At 41.6% G+C, this 17,926-nt stretch overlaps 1 protein-coding gene across 2 annotated transcripts in view; it reads right to left on the bottom strand.

Annotated features, from left to right (window-relative positions):
• TBC1D20 (TBC1 domain family member 20) overlaps window positions 1-14,485 on the bottom strand; it is a 40,336-nt gene extending 25,851 nt beyond the window's left edge. Inside the window, exons 1-2 of one of the 2 annotated variants that reach the window (XM_020990677.2) lie at window positions 14,279-14,485; window positions 2,972-3,157 (exon numbers count right to left, since the gene is read on the bottom strand). In XM_020990677.2, coding sequence (XP_020846336.1) covers window positions 2,972-3,157; window positions 14,279-14,348 — 256 coding nt within the window. In that variant the 5' untranslated portion in view covers window positions 14,349-14,485. The remainder of the gene's footprint in view (window positions 1-2,971; window positions 3,158-14,278) is intronic. The other variant, XM_020990676.2, reaches the window with a different exon arrangement.
• Window positions 14,486-17,926: the final 3,441 nt, after the last annotated feature.

The raw sequence follows: 17,926 nt of genomic DNA, 5'->3' as shown, positions 1-17,926 counted from the left end.
CAAGAGTAGTCAGTCCTCTAACTAGCTACAATGAGTGTGCATTTCTAAACAAAACCTAAATCAAGAACTCTTTGAAGACCACACTTTCACTTGCAATTAGTGCCTCCACATATATCTTATCTTACAATATACTTATCTTACAATTCAGGATGGGAATTCTGAATCTGACTGGTTAGGAAATATCTCCACTACAGACAAACACTCAGATTTGAGAGTAGGAGATTCCAAGGTTTACAGAATGTAAAGAAGCTAAGGTCTCTCCCTATGGTCTTGAAAACCATGTCCTTCCTATTGTTATAAGAGCAGATCAGCTTTCTGCAAGAAAGTGCGAGGCAGCAGAAGACACTGAATTTAAGTCACTGGAACTGGGTTTGAATTCTGGTTCTAACTAGTACCTCTGTGATCTTAGTTCTATTTTGGATATATTTAGTTACTGGATGTCTACTAGAAATCTAGTTAGAAATGTCTGAAAGGCACTTGGAAAGGTGTGAGATCGGAGGTCAGTGGAGAGGTTGGGGCAATATAGGTAGATCTGAGAATCATCAGTCTTAGAGACAGTAATTAAATTTAGTGGTGATGAGATTACCAAGTGAGATACTATAGAGGGAGAGGAGAAGGGAGCTTAGGAAAGAACCCTGAGGGATACCTGCAGTTCAGAGAGTGTAATGTGGAAGACTGAGTAGGCACAGTCACATAGGCAGGAGGAAAACCAGAAGAAACTAGTGTCCTGAAAACCTAGAGACGAGAGAGTACTCGAGGAGGAAAGAATAACCAACAGTGTCAAAGGCAGCAGAGAGGTCGAGAAACTGACAAAGGCCACTGAATTTGGCAGTTAAGAGATCACTAGCAACTTTGGAGAGGGAAATTTTGGTGGAATGATAAAGTTGGAAGCTAAATTTTAAGGGCTTAGGAGAACAAAAGGAGAGAAAGTAGAAATATCTATTGTAGACAGCTTTTTTGAAGAGTTTAGCTACAAAGAGAAGAAGAAACTTAGGATGATAGCAGGAATGGAAGGATTGAGTAGGGTTTTTTCAGGCAAGCCACTTAACGTCTACTTCAGTTGCCTCAACTATAAAAGGGGGAAAGCCATAAGCATTTATATAGTGCCTATTATGTGCTAACATAGCATGCTAAGTACTTTACAAATATTATTTCATTTGATAGCACCTACCTCCCAGTGCTATTACGAGGATAGAAAGAGATAGCATTTGTAAAGTGCTCTGAAAACCTTAAAGTGCTACATTAAGTGCCAGCTGTTATTATTTAAGAAAAATAATATAATATTAAGCTACATTAAGAAAAGCAGTGTTCATTGATTAGAGAAATGCAAATCAAAACAACTCTGTACCACATCATCCCTTCAGACTGACTAATATGACAAAACAGGAAAATGATAAGTGCTGGAAAAGATGTAGGAAAATTGGAACATCAATGCATTGTTGGTGGAGTTGTGAACTGACCCAACCATTCTGGAGAACAATTTGGAATTACGCCCTAAGGGCTATAAAAATGTGTATATCCAGCTATACCACTTCTAGGTCTATATCCCAAAGAGATCATACAAATGGGAAAAGGACATATACACATACAAAAATATTTACAGAAGCTCTTTTTATGGCGGCAAAGAATTGGAAATTGAGGGGATGCCCATCAGTTGAGGAATAGGTGAAGAAGTTGTGGTATATGAATATAATGGAATACTATTAGGCTATAAGAAATGATGAACAGGCAGACATCAGAAAAACCTAGAAAGACGTATATGAAGTGATGCTGAGTGAAGGGAGCAGAACCCAGAGAACACTGTACACAGTAACAGCCACAATATGCGATGACTAACTTTAACAGACTCATCTCTTCTTGGCAATGCAAGGATCCAAGACAACTCCAAAGCACTCCTGATAGAAAATGCCATCCACATCCAGAAAAAGAACTATGGACTCTGAATGCAGATCAAAGAATATTCTTCTTTTTTTCGTTTGTTTCTTCTTTCTCATGGTTTCTTCCATTGGTTCTAATTCTTTTTTACAACATGACTAATGTGAAAATAGGTTCAATATGAATGTATATGTAGAGCCTATATCAAACTGCATGCCATCTTGGAGTGGGAGGGGGAGAGGAGAGATGGGGAGAAAATCTGGAACTCAAAATCTTATGGAAGTGAATGGAACTCAAAATCTTATGGAAGTGAATGCTGAAAACTAAAAATAAAGAAAGAAAGAAAAAAGAAAAAGAAAAGCAGTATTCAAAATGAGGAAGTTGAGGGTCTTGCTGTCTTCTTTAAAACCACTTTTAGAGTTCAGTATTTAGCTCCAGGACTTAAATATTTAAGAAAGTTATTGACAAGACAGTAAGAAAACCAAATTTTAGCCTCAAGAGAATTTTGGAGGAGGAGGAAGGCTCTATGATATAGTCTTCAAATATCTAAAGGGCTGTCATTTGGAAAAGGGATTAGAATAGTCCTGCCTGGATCCAGATACTTTAACTAGGCTAGAAGCTATATGGAAGTAAAATTTTGGAAAATACAAAGAAAAATCTTCCTAATAATTAGATCTATCCAAAAACAGAATGGGATGCCCAGGAGGCAATGCTATTGATAATGATCATCATCACAATACCGAACTCCCCATCAATGGTAGTATTCAGAGGCTGGATGACCACTTGTCCAGGGTATTACAGAAAAAACTACTACTGGGAGAGGTTGGATTAGATGCCCTCTAAGGTCCCTTATAACTATGAGATTCAGTGAAGAGGAAATAAAAACAGATGTTTATGAAGTAACTCTGAGAAGGAGTAGCAACTATATTAGTAATTCTGTAGCTCTTCCCTCCACAGACAACCCCAAACAAATTCATCCTAAGACAGTCATATTTACTTCTAGGCATCAGCAACAGAGACGAAACCTCTGAGACTGTCCTTCCTTTCCCTATTTCCTGGCTATTATTTTCCCATAATAAATTTATTTTTCCTATACCTGGTGGAGAAGGAATGTCATTTATGTTGACATTGAGAAGCTTTGGCCACACTTCACGGCGGATATCATCTGTCAGGAGCCCACCTTCACTAATTGCCATGCGTCGTAGTGCAGCCACATCAGTAGGATCACTGTTCAGGGCTTGGTGAATCTCTGCAGCTTTCCTTTTCTTCTTGACATTATAGTCTGCAGAAAGAAAAGAAAGAAGTATTTCTGAACTGAGCTAGGGCAAAGGAGGGACAGGAATAGTAAAAATAGGTGGCCATCTAACGTACAGCATAGAGGGGAGAGCAGGTGTGTATGCATATATGTGTGTGTGTGTGTGCACACATGCGTGTGTGTATCTGTGTAATGAAGGACTTAATATAATTTTTTACAAATGTGTATGTTAAGATCAGAAAATGCCACTCTCCTTGGTATGTGCACATATACACAATACACAGATATGTACTTGTATATATGCAGCCATATACATACATATATATAATATATATTTTCTAATAAGTGACTGTGTTACGGTAAGAGCTCAAAGCCTCTTTTAGACAGAATATCAGGGGGTTGAAATTTTCAGAAAACGTATGTATACAATTTTCTAAACTCCATGAGGGTACACAAAAGTTATGACAAAACCTGACTCAGGTTCTATTATCATAAGGTGTCTGGTTTAACAATATTATTTGGTTTGAAATTCACATTGGCGTAGGACTCCCAGTGTGGAAAATCTACTAATCTACTAAACTGGCAAACAACTCCCCTTTAACTTATAATCTTAGAGAGACTTGGGCACTGAGAGGTTAGGTAATTTGCCTATGATTACAAAGCCAGCATGTGTCAGATGGGATGTAAACACTGAACAATACAAAACTACAAAACAAGAGACGTTACAAAGCAGTACAATGAATCAATGAATCTGGATGGTATTTCAGGCCATCGAGTATAATGTCCTCATTTTATATTTACATTTATAATGTCTTACATTTTACAGTCCTGATAAGGGGCTTCCTTTATTTAGGAGAAATGAATTGATAAGTGAGGTGCAGAGACAATAAGCACGGTATATTTAAAGGAGGGAAAGATTACGATGGACTAGATTGATCTGGGAAGGCTCCACAGAAGACATGGCATCTGAGGAATAAGGAGAATACCTTTACTTATAAAATAGGGAGAAGAAAAGAGGATGTTTTAGATGGGGGAAGAACATGAACAAAAGTAGTATGACATAACTGAAAGAATGGTGACTCCAAAGTCAGAGGACCCGGGTTTAAATCCTGTCTCTGATACCTGTATCTTCTGATTTCCATGTGACTGTAAGAAAGTTATTAACATTCCCTGGGCCTTAGTTTCCTCATATGTAAAATACGGGGTGCTAGAGTAGATAACTACTGATGTTAGTTCTAGCTCTAGGTCCATGATCCTATTCATATGAGCAAAAAACAAGTCAGCAGTCTGGTTGGACCGTGCAGTGTTTAAACTAAACCAATGAATATTTGAAGCGAACCTGCTATGACAGGGTGACTAACATAGGGAAATAAGGCCTTGAATTTGTAGCTAGAGAATGTTTCTATGCTCTATAACTTCCACTTTGTACTTAAACAATAGTTCAGTGCTCATGTAATGAAGCTGCTATATCATGAATGTGAATAAAAGCATGACTGCTGCCTATTTACTATGTGCCAGTTTTGGCAGATGATAAACTAAAGCACACACTGGTTTGGTATTGGGTCATGATGTCAAAAGTAGAGGCAAAAAGATGACCTAACAGTTGACTCCCTTCTCTACCTTGTCCCACTTTTCATGATAACCTAATAGCCTTGAAAGCAATGCCCTACTTCCTTCTGTCAGCACAGCACCTGACTAATCATATGTTTGATTAAAAAGTGATTCACATTCCTAGTTCAGATGTCTATTAGGTTTTTCCCTAGGCTGGCTTGCTTGTAGAGCATATACTAAAGAGGCCTAAGTCAAACAAAGAGTATGTCCTACATATTGATAAAGCCTTGGAATAACAACTGTCCATTTACATAGCACTTTACATACAATATCTTATTTGATATGATACAACAGCAAAGACAAAATTAACTACACTAACACAATCTATGACATATTCTATTTACTCAAAGAGAATGCTCTTCATTTCCCACAAATCAGAAAAGCTACCAACACTGACCGACAACAGCTTCTAACTGGTACTGAATACTGTTTGAAAAACATGAGGCGTTAGCTGGAAATCTTTCGTTAATATTAAGCTTTTTCTAAAGACAGGAAAGGAAATTTGCCCTCAGTTCGACTATATTTCCCTCCACCTTGTTAGTGTGACATAGCAGCACTATATTAGATTAGGAGAAGGGGTGGGAAGAGCTGTTGCCACATATCTGGGGGAAAAGAACACTGCTTGTAATCACATGAATTTCCACAAATTTGGGCAACTATTCTGCCAGAATATTAACAATTTCAAACAACTCTACAGTTCTAAGAAGAAAAATAGCTCCCAATTGGATTCTTTCTAGATTCTGTTTTTGTTCCATCTTTTTAAAATGCTGCTATTCAACTCAACAAACATTTATGAAGCACCTACTATGCACTTCATCATGTCACAGAGACGATACTGGGTTCTCAAAGGCCAAAACAATGAGCCACAAGTCCTGGCAAGTTTTACCAGACTGAAAAAGCTTCCAATGTAGACCCAGCAATGGATTGTTTATGCTTTGAAGACTAAACCTAGACTAAACCTAGCTAGACTAGGAAAGTCTCAATCAATCAACAAGCATTTATGAAGAACATACTATGTGCCAGACCCTGTGATGGGTCAGTGGGGGTATAAATATAAAGAATGAAACAATCTCTACTTTCAAGTACTTTACATTCTATCAAGGGAGACAGGTGTGTGAGTATATGGGGATCAGAAAAGGTTTCCTGTAGGAGGAGGTGCCTGAGATTTAATACTTGTAGGAAAAGCAGCAGTGTCTGAGGCTGAGGGGAGAAGGAAGAAGTATGCCTAGGCATGGGTGATGACCAGGGCATAGACCCAAAGGTGAGAGATACAGAGAACACAGAGAAGGCCAGTTAGACTGGATCTTCAAGTGCTGACAGGGACTATGTATAATGAAGCTAAGAAGGTAGGCTGGGGCCAGGTAGTGAAGGACTTTAAAAGCTAATGAAAAGCTTATATTCTATCCTAGAGGAAACAGTGCCACTGAAGTTTACTGGGAAGTAACATGGTCAGAGATATGCTTAAGAGAAATTATTGGCAGCTGTGTGTAAATGGAAGAGTCCATTTTAGGGATGGAGGGGACAGCAAGCACAAAGGCATGGAGGTAGGAAATGGCACAATGAGGTCAGAAAATAATAGCAGCTAGTAAGTATATTGTACCTTAAGTTTGCAAAGTATTTTACGTATATTATTATGTTTTATACTTACAACGACCCAATAAGGTATAGTGTTATTATTATCTTCATTTTACAAAGGAGGAAACAGAAGTGACTTGTCCAGGATCACACAGACATTAAATATCTGAGGCAGGATTCTTTCTGACTCCTTAGCATTCTATCTACTGAACTTCCTAAGAAAGCAGTGAGCAGTGGAGCTTGATGGGAAGTGGATCCATGAAGGGCAGTGTTGTGAAATAAGACGGGAAAAGAAAGTTGAAGCCAGGCTGTTAAAGTTTAAAATGCCACACTATTTGACTCAGTATGTAACAGGGAGTTACAGAAAGCTGAGTAGGAGAATGACATGATTAGATTGCTATTTCTTCTTCTCTTCTCTTTTTTTCTTTTGCTACTTTCCCCTTCAATTAAAATGGAATAGTCTTAATTTAGTCAGATATTTCCCCTTCCTGGGAAGAAACTTGGTCTAGCAGAGAAATACAAATGATAAATGAAGAGGTCATCTTCCATTTCTCACTGCTGGTAACATGCAAACTCAAACCTAAAGTGAATGTTCTAGCATTTTCTGGCTTACAAATTTCAAATTACTAGGTACTCTCCAGACAGGAGTTAAACAGCTTATGTTGTTTGTAGCTTGCAGTTCTGGTCCCAATACTACCTCCTTTACAGGAAAATGACTGAATGTTTGGCAAAGAGTCTACTAAAAGGGAGTAAATGTCACAGGGTGGATGAGAAAGACTTCACTTTGTGGGAGCACTCCTCTTTTCCCCTACAAATATCTTACTGTTCATGACACACAAACTACGATCTTGCCTTAAGAAGGGGAACAAAACACTTTCAGGAATAAAAATGTTCAAAAATATATATACTTCTGAGGAAATATAAAAATGACAAATAATATTGTAGAATTAGGGAAAAAGTTTTAATTGTAATATAATTATAACTAATTATACATAATTCAAAATAGAAATGAGAAGATGGATATTCTTTAGATGCACAGGAGAAAATTAAATGCTTTGGCTTCCAACAATTTAATATTAAAATAAATTCTGCAGGTAGCCTTTAAGTTGTAACACATGATTTTGAACTTCAGAATTTTTTATAACTTAGGTTTAGGATAAAAGCCTACAATTCACCTGGAGATTGTAAACATGTAATTTCAGGCTCCCAGGCTGCCTTTTTTTTTTTTTTTTGGTCCCAATGATAATAGAAATGTGTAACCAAAAGCTACATGGTGGTGTTCATTAGCATAAAAAATAACGGATTAGTAGGGTGACTGAATTAGCAAAAGATACCACAACAATCTGGTTATGAACAAATCTTTCGGTAATTCTCAGGAAAAGGGAATTCTATATGTACTATGCTTGTCCATTCTCTATTAAAATGATTATTCATATTGTGCCAATATCACAGTGGTTCTTAATATTCCTGGGATGAGGGTACCTGCTTTCCAATCACCGCATTGAGCCACTCCCAACTTTGGATAAAAAACAATCTAGAGTTCTATCTCCACCAAACAACAGGTGTTTCTAGAACCACCTGGATGAGACAGCAGAATATATTGGGAAAGAAAACAATGACTAACAATGCTCACTCAGTTACCTTTCCCTCTGGCAGAGATCAAGTTTTTTCCAAGTCACTAAATTATCAGCTGACCTAAAATCATCTTTGTTTTTTGCCCTTAAAGTCTATTTCTAGACACTTATATGTCCTAATGTTAACAAATGGATGAGTTCTTATGCAAGGGCACAAAATTCCATTGCGATTTTGGGGAATATGCCTACATTATACATTATAAAAAAATCTTACATTCTTTACTCAGAAATTAAGCTCAAGCCACTATAGTCAACATCGTTCCTAACAAAAACAATGAAGTGGGGAAGATCTAGGAAAAAATCCTCTTCTTCAAATGATGTTCATTTTGTAAACAAGTTTCAGGGACACTAACATTTATGTTATATATTATGTCAGATTTATGGTAGGACCCCATTTCTCTATGATAAGACAGTGGGAGAAGAAAATAGGATTTTTAGATATCCTGAGTTGGGCTCTAATAAAACAAACATAACACTCCCCCCAAAAATAATTTTTTGGGGTATTAGTCATTTTTCCCAAACTCAAACCTAAATTAGTAGGCCCTCATTAAAACTACCTGAGGGGAAAAAAAGGAACAAATTTAAAACTCTTTTCATCAATGAAATATATTATTTTCAATGCTTTCTTTAATAGGCTTTTTTTTTTCATTTGGTTGCTACAACGGTCTGTCTATCTTATACACAGACCTGGTCATGTCACTGCTCTGTTCAAAGTACCTCCCTATTGCCCACCAAGTAAAGTTCAAATTCCTTTGCCTGACATTCAAAGCCTTCCACAACCTGGCACCAGTATATTCCAAGCACCAGTCCACATAGTCTCTTCCTAATCCTAGAAAACATCCTGTTTGCTTCCTCCCTCACTTGCTTGCCTTTGCTCATGCCTGGAATGCCCTCTCTCCTCTTCTATGCTTATTGCATTTCTACTCACTTCTGAAAGCCCAATTCAAACACCACATCCACCATAAAATCTCCACTTCCATGTTCATCAACTGTGACATTCCCTTGTAAGTTATAATTTCACCTGCCCCTATGCCCTGGTCACCATGACTTCCAATCCTTCCACCTTCAGTTCTTTCCCAGGCCATCACCCCTTCAGTGGTTACATTCTCCTCCCTTCCCTATCTTGACCCCCCTGGGTGAACCTGTTCAATTCTATGCTGTTGTCTTCTCTAGAGTCCCTTTCCCCCCTCACTTATCTTACCTTGCAAAGTTTCAGTCTTGCATTACTTTCATTAAACACTTCGTCCTTCACTAAGAGTCGTGTTTCTGAAGGACGATGGAGAAAAATCACAAAACTGTGCTGAGCCAGTTCACTGGAAATTTCTTAAACAATCTCAACTGACCCTTCACTGTAGAAAGGCAGTTCTCCCTAATTCACTCATTTTCCCACTCACCACAGCAGCCTTTCAAACCTTTTCATCCCTCCTCAAACCTCTTATAAATCTTTCTGCTCTCAGCTAAGAACCTTACTTCATAACTAAGACCAGTGCCAAGAGCTCTCCCTCCCTTCCCTCTTCCTCATCTCACATCATCCAGGTGCCTTCTGCCACTATGTCCTTCACCCTTGTCTCATGTGAAGAGCTGGCCCTTCTCTTTGCCAAGACTAACCCCCTCTACATGCCCAAGTGATCCCATTCCATCCTATCTTCTCCAGAAGATTGTCCCCTCTATCATCCTTATTCTTTCACTTATCTTCAATCTCTTCCTATCTACTGGCTACTTCCCTAATGTCTATAAACATCTCCATTTTTCCTCTAACCTCAAAAAAAATCTCACTCAATCCATCCATCTCCCCCTAGCTACTGTCCCATAGCTTTCTTCCATTTCGTGGCTAAACCCTTTGAGACGGACATCTACAACTGATGCCTCCACTTCTTTTCCTCTCACTCTCATAATTCTCCACAATCTGGCATCTGACCTCATCACTCAGCTAAAATGACTCTTTCCAAAGTTACCAACTGCTCTCTAAATTAACAAATCTAATGGTCTTTTCTGATGGCCTCATCCTTCTTGACCCTTCCATAGCCTTTGCTACACTCAATCACCCTTTTCTTCCTACTTACTCTGCTCTAGATTTCTGTGACAATATTCTGGTCCTCCTCCTACTTGTTTGACCCTTCTTCCTCAGTCTCCTTTGCTAGATCTTTATGCAGGTCACACCTGCTAAAAGGGGGTACCCCCTGAAGCTCTATCTTCTTCTCTCCTCTCTTTTCCCTCTATACTATTTCACTTGGTAAACTCACCATCTCTCTTAGATTTGATTATCAACTTCATGCAGGTGATTCTCAGGCCTATTTATACAGCTCCAGTCTCTCTCCTAACCTCCAGACTACCAGTTCCAATTGCCTATTGGACATCTCAAATTGGACGTCCTAAAGACAAGTTCCAATTTAACAGATCCAAAACTTAACTCCTCATCTTTCCCTCCCAAGCCCTCTTCTCTAACTTCCCTATTAATGTTGAGGTCACCATCATCCTCCCAATCATCAAGACGCACAAACTAGGTATCATCCTTGACTCTTCACTCTCTCACCACTACCTTCCATATCCAATACGTTGCCAAGTCCTGTCGATTTTACATCTGTAACATCTCTTGAATACTCTCCCTTTTGTCCTCTGATACTACCACAACCCTCCTACAGGCCCTCATCAACTCATGACTAGATTACTACAAAAGCCTGCTGGTTGGTCTCTCCAACTCAAGATTCTCTTCCGACTGTGGTCTATTCAGCTGTGAAACTGATCTTCCTAAATTTCTTTCTTTCCTTTTTTTTTTTTGGCAAGGCAATGGGGTGAAGTGACTTGCCCAGGGTCACACAGCTATTAAGTGTCAAGTGTCTGAGACCAGATTTGAACTCAGGTCTTCCTGAATCCAGGGCTGGTGCTCTATCCACTGTGCCATCTAGCTGCCTCGATCTTCCTCAATTTCTAAAGGGCAGGTCTGTCACAAAGCTCCACTTAATAAATTCCAGGGGAATCCCTATCACCTCCAGGATCAAATATAAAATCCTTTGTTTGGCAAAGTCCTTTAAAATCTTTTCAGTTTCCTTACAACTCACTTACTACCCTCCCTCCTCTCCAAGTGCTCTCTGATCCAGTGACATGGGCCTCCTTACTGATCTTAGAAGAAGAAATCATTATCTCCTGACTGAGCATTTTCACTGGCTGGCCTGCATGTTTGGAATTCTTTCCCTCCTCCTCCCTCCCTCTCTCTCTCTCTCTCTCCTGGCTTTCCTCAAGACCCAGCTAAAATTCCAAGTTCTGTATAGGAAGTATAGAAAGCCTTTCCCAATACCCCTTGATGCTAGCGCCTGTGCTCTGTTTTTCTTGTACATCTCATTTGTACATAGTTGTTTTCATGTTATCTCCCCCATCAGACTGAACTCTCTGAGAGCAAGAGCTGTCTTTTGCCTTTCTTTGTATCCCCACTGTTCAGCACTGTACCTGGTATAAATTAAGTATATGTTTAATAAAGGCTTGTTGACTTGAACTGACCTAACAGCTTGTCCTGAATGGACCTCTTAAAGGCATTGTGTTTTGCATCTCTCTAATGTCTTTCTACAATAATGTATATTAGTAACCTGTTTTTGTGGCTTATCTCCCCTTGGACAGTAGTCACAGGCTATACCTCATCTCAACTTTTAATCTCCCCTAGCACCTACCTAGAATTGTGGGTGCTTGGGGAATGTTCATTGATTGAATTAATCCTATTTACAGCATTTCCATTAACTCTCAGAAGCGAGCCCATCCTTGACAAAAACCTTTCATCCCTAAATTCTTCTCATTTATTCAAAGTGGCATCATAAAAGGAGGCAGGGTTAAGTATAGTATTCTGTGTACAGGACATACATCTGGCATCCTGGAGACCAAGATTGCAAAAGAAAAAAAGAGGCATGATACAATTTGGGAAAGAGCCAATTGTATCGCAAGAATGGAAGTCACAAGACAAAGCAAAAAGTTATGATGCGAAAGGGCCTAGAAAGTCATTTCACAATTGTTAAGAGTTACTCCTGAGCTATCACACTGTGGGGAAAAAAAGAGGGAAAGAGAACCGACAATGATCAGGGCAATAAAGTAGTTATTATGCAGGGAGCATAGCAACATGTAGGCAGGTTAGTTATGTTGTCTATCTTGGACAAAGACCATTGCTATTGGGGACCCAAGAAGAATGTGTCTCAGGGTCCTAAGAAAGTAGGTAAACTAAATTACCGTCTATTCCTATAACTATTAATTCCCCCTGGAATTATGCAGAGGTTAAAATAAAATAAACAGGAATTTGTGGATTGGCCTGGCAGTCTGGTAGGAAGGAAGAGGATGTTAGCTTTAGATAACGGACTAAGCCAGGGGTGAAGAATCTGCAGCCTTCAGACCACATGTGGCCCTGAACTAACCTCTAGAAAGTTTTGGAACTAATTCTACCCCCTCTTCACGTTACCATTCTCAACGCAAAAGTGCCCAGGGCCCAGCTGCCCTCCTGAATGACTGCTCTAATCTCAGACCCCTTATTCCTGAAAGCCTTATTACCCTAGCGAAATTCTCGAAACCAGTGCTATACTGGCTTACTTACTGTTCCTCAAACACAGCATTCCACTTCCCATCTCCGAGACCACATTGGCTGTCTCCCATGCCTAGATGCTCGCTCTCCCTCTCTCTTCATACATTTTTATCTCAGTTTTCCTGGCTCTCAATATTCTGCTCAAATCCCACCTTCTTCAGGAGCACTTTCCCAGTTCTTCCCAGTTGCCCATCAAACTTACCTATTATAGGGGCAGCTAGGTGGTGCAGTGGATAGAGCTCTGGCCGTGAAGTCAGGAGGGCAAGAGTTCAAATCCAGTCTCAGACACATGACACTTACTAGCTGTGTGACCCTGGCCAAGTCACTTAACCCAGACTGCCTTACCAAAAAAAGCAAAACAACAACAACAAAAACTTACCTATTACAGTTGAGGGCACCACCATCCTCCTATCACCCAGGCTTGAAATTTACCCTCACTCTCTTTCCCCTTCAAGTCCAATCAGTTGCCAATTCCTCTTTCTTCTGACTACATGCATTTTTTCCTGGCTGCACCCCATGTCTAGGATGTTCTCCTTCATCTCCATTTCCTGGCTTCCCTGAAGTCTCAACTCAAACTCCACCTCTTCCAAAAGAAGTATTTCCAGGCCCCCCTCAATACTAGCACCTGCCTCTCCAAGGCACCTCCTATTTACCTTTTATATTATCTTGTAAATAGTTACTTAGAATATTAGAATGTGAGCTCCTTAGATGGGGATGGTGGAGACTACCATAGTTCTTTGTCTCCTCATCGCTTAGCTCATGTGCCACCAAGTAAGTGTTTAATAAATGCTTCTTCCTTCTTGACTGACTAAATATTCCTTTCCCATGGAACTTGGGCCTCTTTCCTTAAGAAGCAATATGGTGAAAAGAAGATAAGACATTGTGTCCAGAGAGACTCAATTCTTAGACTCAACAGTGAAGGATTCTAGGCAAGTAATTTAGCCTCTATTTCCTCACCTGTAAAACGGAGATAATAATACTTTCAGGACTGTTGTGAGGAAAACACTATATGAAGCTGAAAGCCCTAATGACCACATAACCAAATCCACCCCTTTCATCTCTCAATTCTTTTCAATTCACTTAAGTCCTTGCCTTTCTAACACCACTATAACCACCATCACCCACAACCACTACCACTCTTATCTCAAAGCCCTATCCCTGTACCCCATTTTGGACGCTATTTTGCTCCCCGCCTCCTGACATCAGCACCACCACCCCTCTCCTCAGAACCCCTTCCCCTGGAGTCATCAGCACCAGAACCACCAAGACCCTTCCCCAGCCCCCCCCCCCAACAAAAGCTTTAGCACCATTCTCTCTCCCCATCCAGCAGCAGCAGTATCACCGTCCTCTCCCCAGGAGCCGCCCCCCATGCCATGAGCACTCTCCCCACCTTTCCCATCATTAGGTCCCCCTCATAACCGGACACCCTCGGGAACAGCAGCACTCTCCCTCCCTTTCTGCATCTTCGTCCCCGACCCCATGGCTCCCAGTTTTGTTGCAGCTGCGGCAGCGACAACCGCCTTGTCTCCCCGGGACCCCTCACGCCATCATCAGCACCCCCCTTCCCGCCTAGCAGACATTCTCAGCGGCAGCATCGCTCCTCCCCCGACGCCCCCTCCCTCCTCCTCGTCCTCGGGCCCGCTTGCTCCCCCAAGGCCTCCTTTCCCTCCCGGCCCCATCCTCTGCCCTCCCGGGCGGCGGCCGCAAGCAGCTGGAGCAGCCCGGCCCCTTTCGTCCCGCCCCCCTCAGGCCTCAGGCCCCGGCCCCCGGTACCTGCTCTCTCGCCCCCGCTGCGAGGCGAGGAGGCAGAGAGTCCATCATCCCAAGCCCTCGGGAGAGCCATGCCCCGGGGCCCCGGCTCCTCCCCGCGCCCGTGGCGGTGCCAGGGCCGGAGGAATGGTGGCGGCGGCGTCGGCGGCGGCTACGGCGCAGCCTCTGCCGCTCGCCTCGGCCCGTCCGCCCCTCGGCGAGCACCGCCCCCGCTACGTCACCGTGACCTCGCGCCGCCTGCACGTCGACCGGCTCCGCCCCCGACCACGTGACTGCGCCGGCGCTAACCAAATAAATAATGAATGAGAGGGATAAGTTAAGGAAGAAGGGAACACACGCCCCCTGGGGGTCGCCATGACAACCGCTCTGGCTCTCGAGCTCTCAGAGAAGGGCTCGGGTTGACCCAGGGTGCACCGCGGCAGGGAGGCGGAGGCTTTAGGCTAGACCAAGCCAGGAGTTACCGATCCTGGCCAGTAGTGTCAGAAAGGGTAGGGGCTGGGCTAGAAGGGTAAACTCATAACTCCATTCCACAGATGTGAAAACTGAGGCCCAGAGAGGCAACGAGACATTTTGTTTCCTGGCCCCTACCCCAGAACTCCTTCCATCACATCACAAAGCTTTGGGAACACAGGCTGTCCCCCTCTGAATGGGTACTTTTTTGAGGGCAGGAGGTGACCTGGTATATTAAAGCCTTAGACCGGGAACGGAGGAGTCCTGCCTCTGCTGTTTACTAGTTGTGTGACTTTGTACACACTCTTTGGGCCTCAGTTTCCTCCCTTATGAAGTGAGGAGTCTCTTTAGGTCTGTTCTTACTTAGTCAATTTGAAAATTTACCTAACCCGTCCACCTCTTCCTTGTACAGGTGGGCGTAGGGGTGGGGAATAAGGAAACAGGTCCAGAGAGGGGCAGAAACTTAGGCAAGGTTGTGTTAGTGGGCAGAGTTGAGGACTAGAATCCAGATCTCCTCAGTCGCAGGGAAGTACTCTCTACTGTGTCAGACTGCTTCCCAATGGCCTTGGATCACCCACTTCACTCTGGAATCTCCTCATTTGGAAACTGAGTCAGAGCCTCAGAATTGGGAGAGACCTTAGATACAATATCTGCAACTTGTGTTACTCTGGGAAAGTGATTTCCTCTCGGGGCCTCAATTTTACTTCTGAGGATCTTTCCATGATCATATCCTCTAATCCAATCCCTTCAAGATCACACAGCACGTCCTCCATCTCCCCAATCTCTGAGCCTAGCGATGAACTAGGCATGCTCAGTAATGTCAGCTGCAAAGCCAACTAGGGGAATTTCATCCAGGAATTTCCTACTCTCTTCTGTCTGGACCAAATCCTTCTTTGGTTCAACAGAAAGCTGTACATGCAAAAGAAGGGGCTTTATTAGAGGATCTCTCCACCTCCCCCCCCACCCCCACCCCAGCCTTGCAAATGCACATAGTTCAGGGCAGACGGGTTGTTAGGTAAGTTCTGGCCAGCTATTGCTAGCCCTGGCCAGGACCGCAAGAAAAAAGCAAGGGTTGAAGCTGGAGAGGGGGCATTAGGCATCTAATGATAGAATCTTAGACTGGAAGAAACCTCTTAGGCCTCCTGATCCTACTTCCTACCACACACAGGAATCCCTTCTATTCCTCCCTGACAGTTCATCCAAATTCTCTACTTGGACAATTACAGTGATGAGGAGTTTATTCCTTATGGGTTCAATCCATTCCATTGTGCTACAGTTCTCGTTGTTAGTCAAGTTTCTCCTTATTTCAAACAAATTCTCTCTGCATCCAACCCCATTACTTTTAATTTTGTCATAGTGTCAAACTAAACTAATCTCCTTCCCACATGACAGTCTTTCATGTTATGCCCCCTCTTAAGTAATTTCTTAGTTAAATATTCCCATTTCTTTTTTTATCAATATTTTATTTTCCCCAAGTACATATAAAAAACCTTTTTAACATTTGTTTTTAAATTGTGAGTTCCAAGTCCTCTCCCTCCTTCCTTCCACTCCCCTCTCTCTCTGAGATGGTAAACAATTTGAAATAGGTTATGTACGTGCGATTATCCAAAACAAAATATTTCCATTTCTGTCAACCCATCCTTGTGTGGCATTGCCGTCTCACCATGTTCACTGCTATTCTCTGTACCTCAGGGAAATCAATATATCATAAAATATGACTCCCAGAGCTGGACAGATTGGAGTTCAGATTAGTTTTGACCAGGGAAGAAAACAGTGATGATATAGTATAATAAAAATCCATTTCTAGAAAGAGTTGAGAGATAGTACCAACCCTTTCTTGAGGGGAGATAACATAATCCAGTGGAAAGAATACCAGATTTGGAACCCAAAACCATATGATTCTACATTCTAATATTCTATTTTAATTTCTTTTCCAGTTCTAATGTTCTATGTTCCAGCTCTGACAGTCTGTGTTCTAAAGCTAGGCTTAATCTGATTTTTATGTTCTTTGATTCTGGAAGTCAAGTGCTTTAGTGTGAACAAAAAGATTAAGTCCTGGTTTTAAAATAGTACCGTCCTATCCATGTGGGTAGGAAACTTCCTTTGGATCTTCTGGAACTTCCTTTGAAGTTACAGGTTCCATCACAGGCATCAAGATAACCATAGTGCCAGTAAGTCCGTCAGAAAGGTGCTATAAATCTGCCAGGTGGGGGTGCTGTGTGAAAAGACACAAAGATCCCAATAAAAAAAAAAAGGCTGACTGGTCCAAACTGAGTCAAATCAAAATGTATAATAAAACCCTGGAGTTAATGAACCCCAGTGGTCCTTTTGCAGTATATTCAGAGAAGGGAGATTAGAAGATGCTGCGGAAAGAGCCTTGAATTAGGAAATAGAAGAATTTCAAATTGTAGTCCCTGTTCTGTCACTGACTCATTAAATCACTGGCCCACCTTGAGTTAGTGTCAGTCAGGACTTGAACCTTGGTCTCTGGATTTCTAATAATGCAAATCTCAAGTGATAACATAAATAGCTAGCTACAGAGGACAGCTCCCATTCCTCTAATGCTTTATAGATTGCAAAGAGCTTGACTTACACCATTGAATTTGGTCCTCATCACACCCCTATGAGGTAGTTAGTGAAGGTACCTCCATTTGTAAAATGGAGAAACTGAGGCTGAGAGAGGAGGGTATTTACCAAGGTCACAGAGCTATGAAGTTGCGGAGCAGAGACTAGACAGAACCCAGGTTTTCTGTTTATCATAACAGTGCTTGTTCCCTTTTACCTCATTTCTGTTCTAAGACATGTTTCAATGCAACAAAGTTTGGTCCCCTTTTGCCACACTATTCATGACAGCCCACATATTACACAAAGCAACCATGATTTGCAAGACTGGATCAGAAAACAGCACACCAAGTCTCTTTTATTTTTAAAGAGGAATCATAAAAACTGTGTCAGAGGAAGGTGATGCAACAGTGGAACAATTTCAGAAATACCAAATCCCCTCAGGAAAGCACTCCATGAAATCAGAGTTACCTCTCTCTTCTACTAATTCTCTCTGGGGAAGATGTCTTGTGTGGTACAATAGAAAGAGCAATGAATTTCAAGTTTCAACACCAGGGCTCCACCTCTACTATTTACCAACTGTGGGACCTTGGGCAAATCTTTTAACCTTTCTTATACTCAACGTCCTTTTCTGTAAAA

Source organism: Phascolarctos cinereus, unplaced genomic scaffold, assembly GCF_003287225.1.
Source record: "Phascolarctos cinereus isolate Bilbo 61053 unplaced genomic scaffold, phaCin_HiC Scaffold_2;HRSCAF=192, whole genome shotgun sequence".
Lineage (NCBI taxonomy): Eukaryota > Metazoa > Chordata > Mammalia > Diprotodontia > Phascolarctidae > Phascolarctos > Phascolarctos cinereus.
Note: the sequence above shows the minus strand (reverse complement) of the source record. Positions and strands in the feature narration are given on the sequence as shown.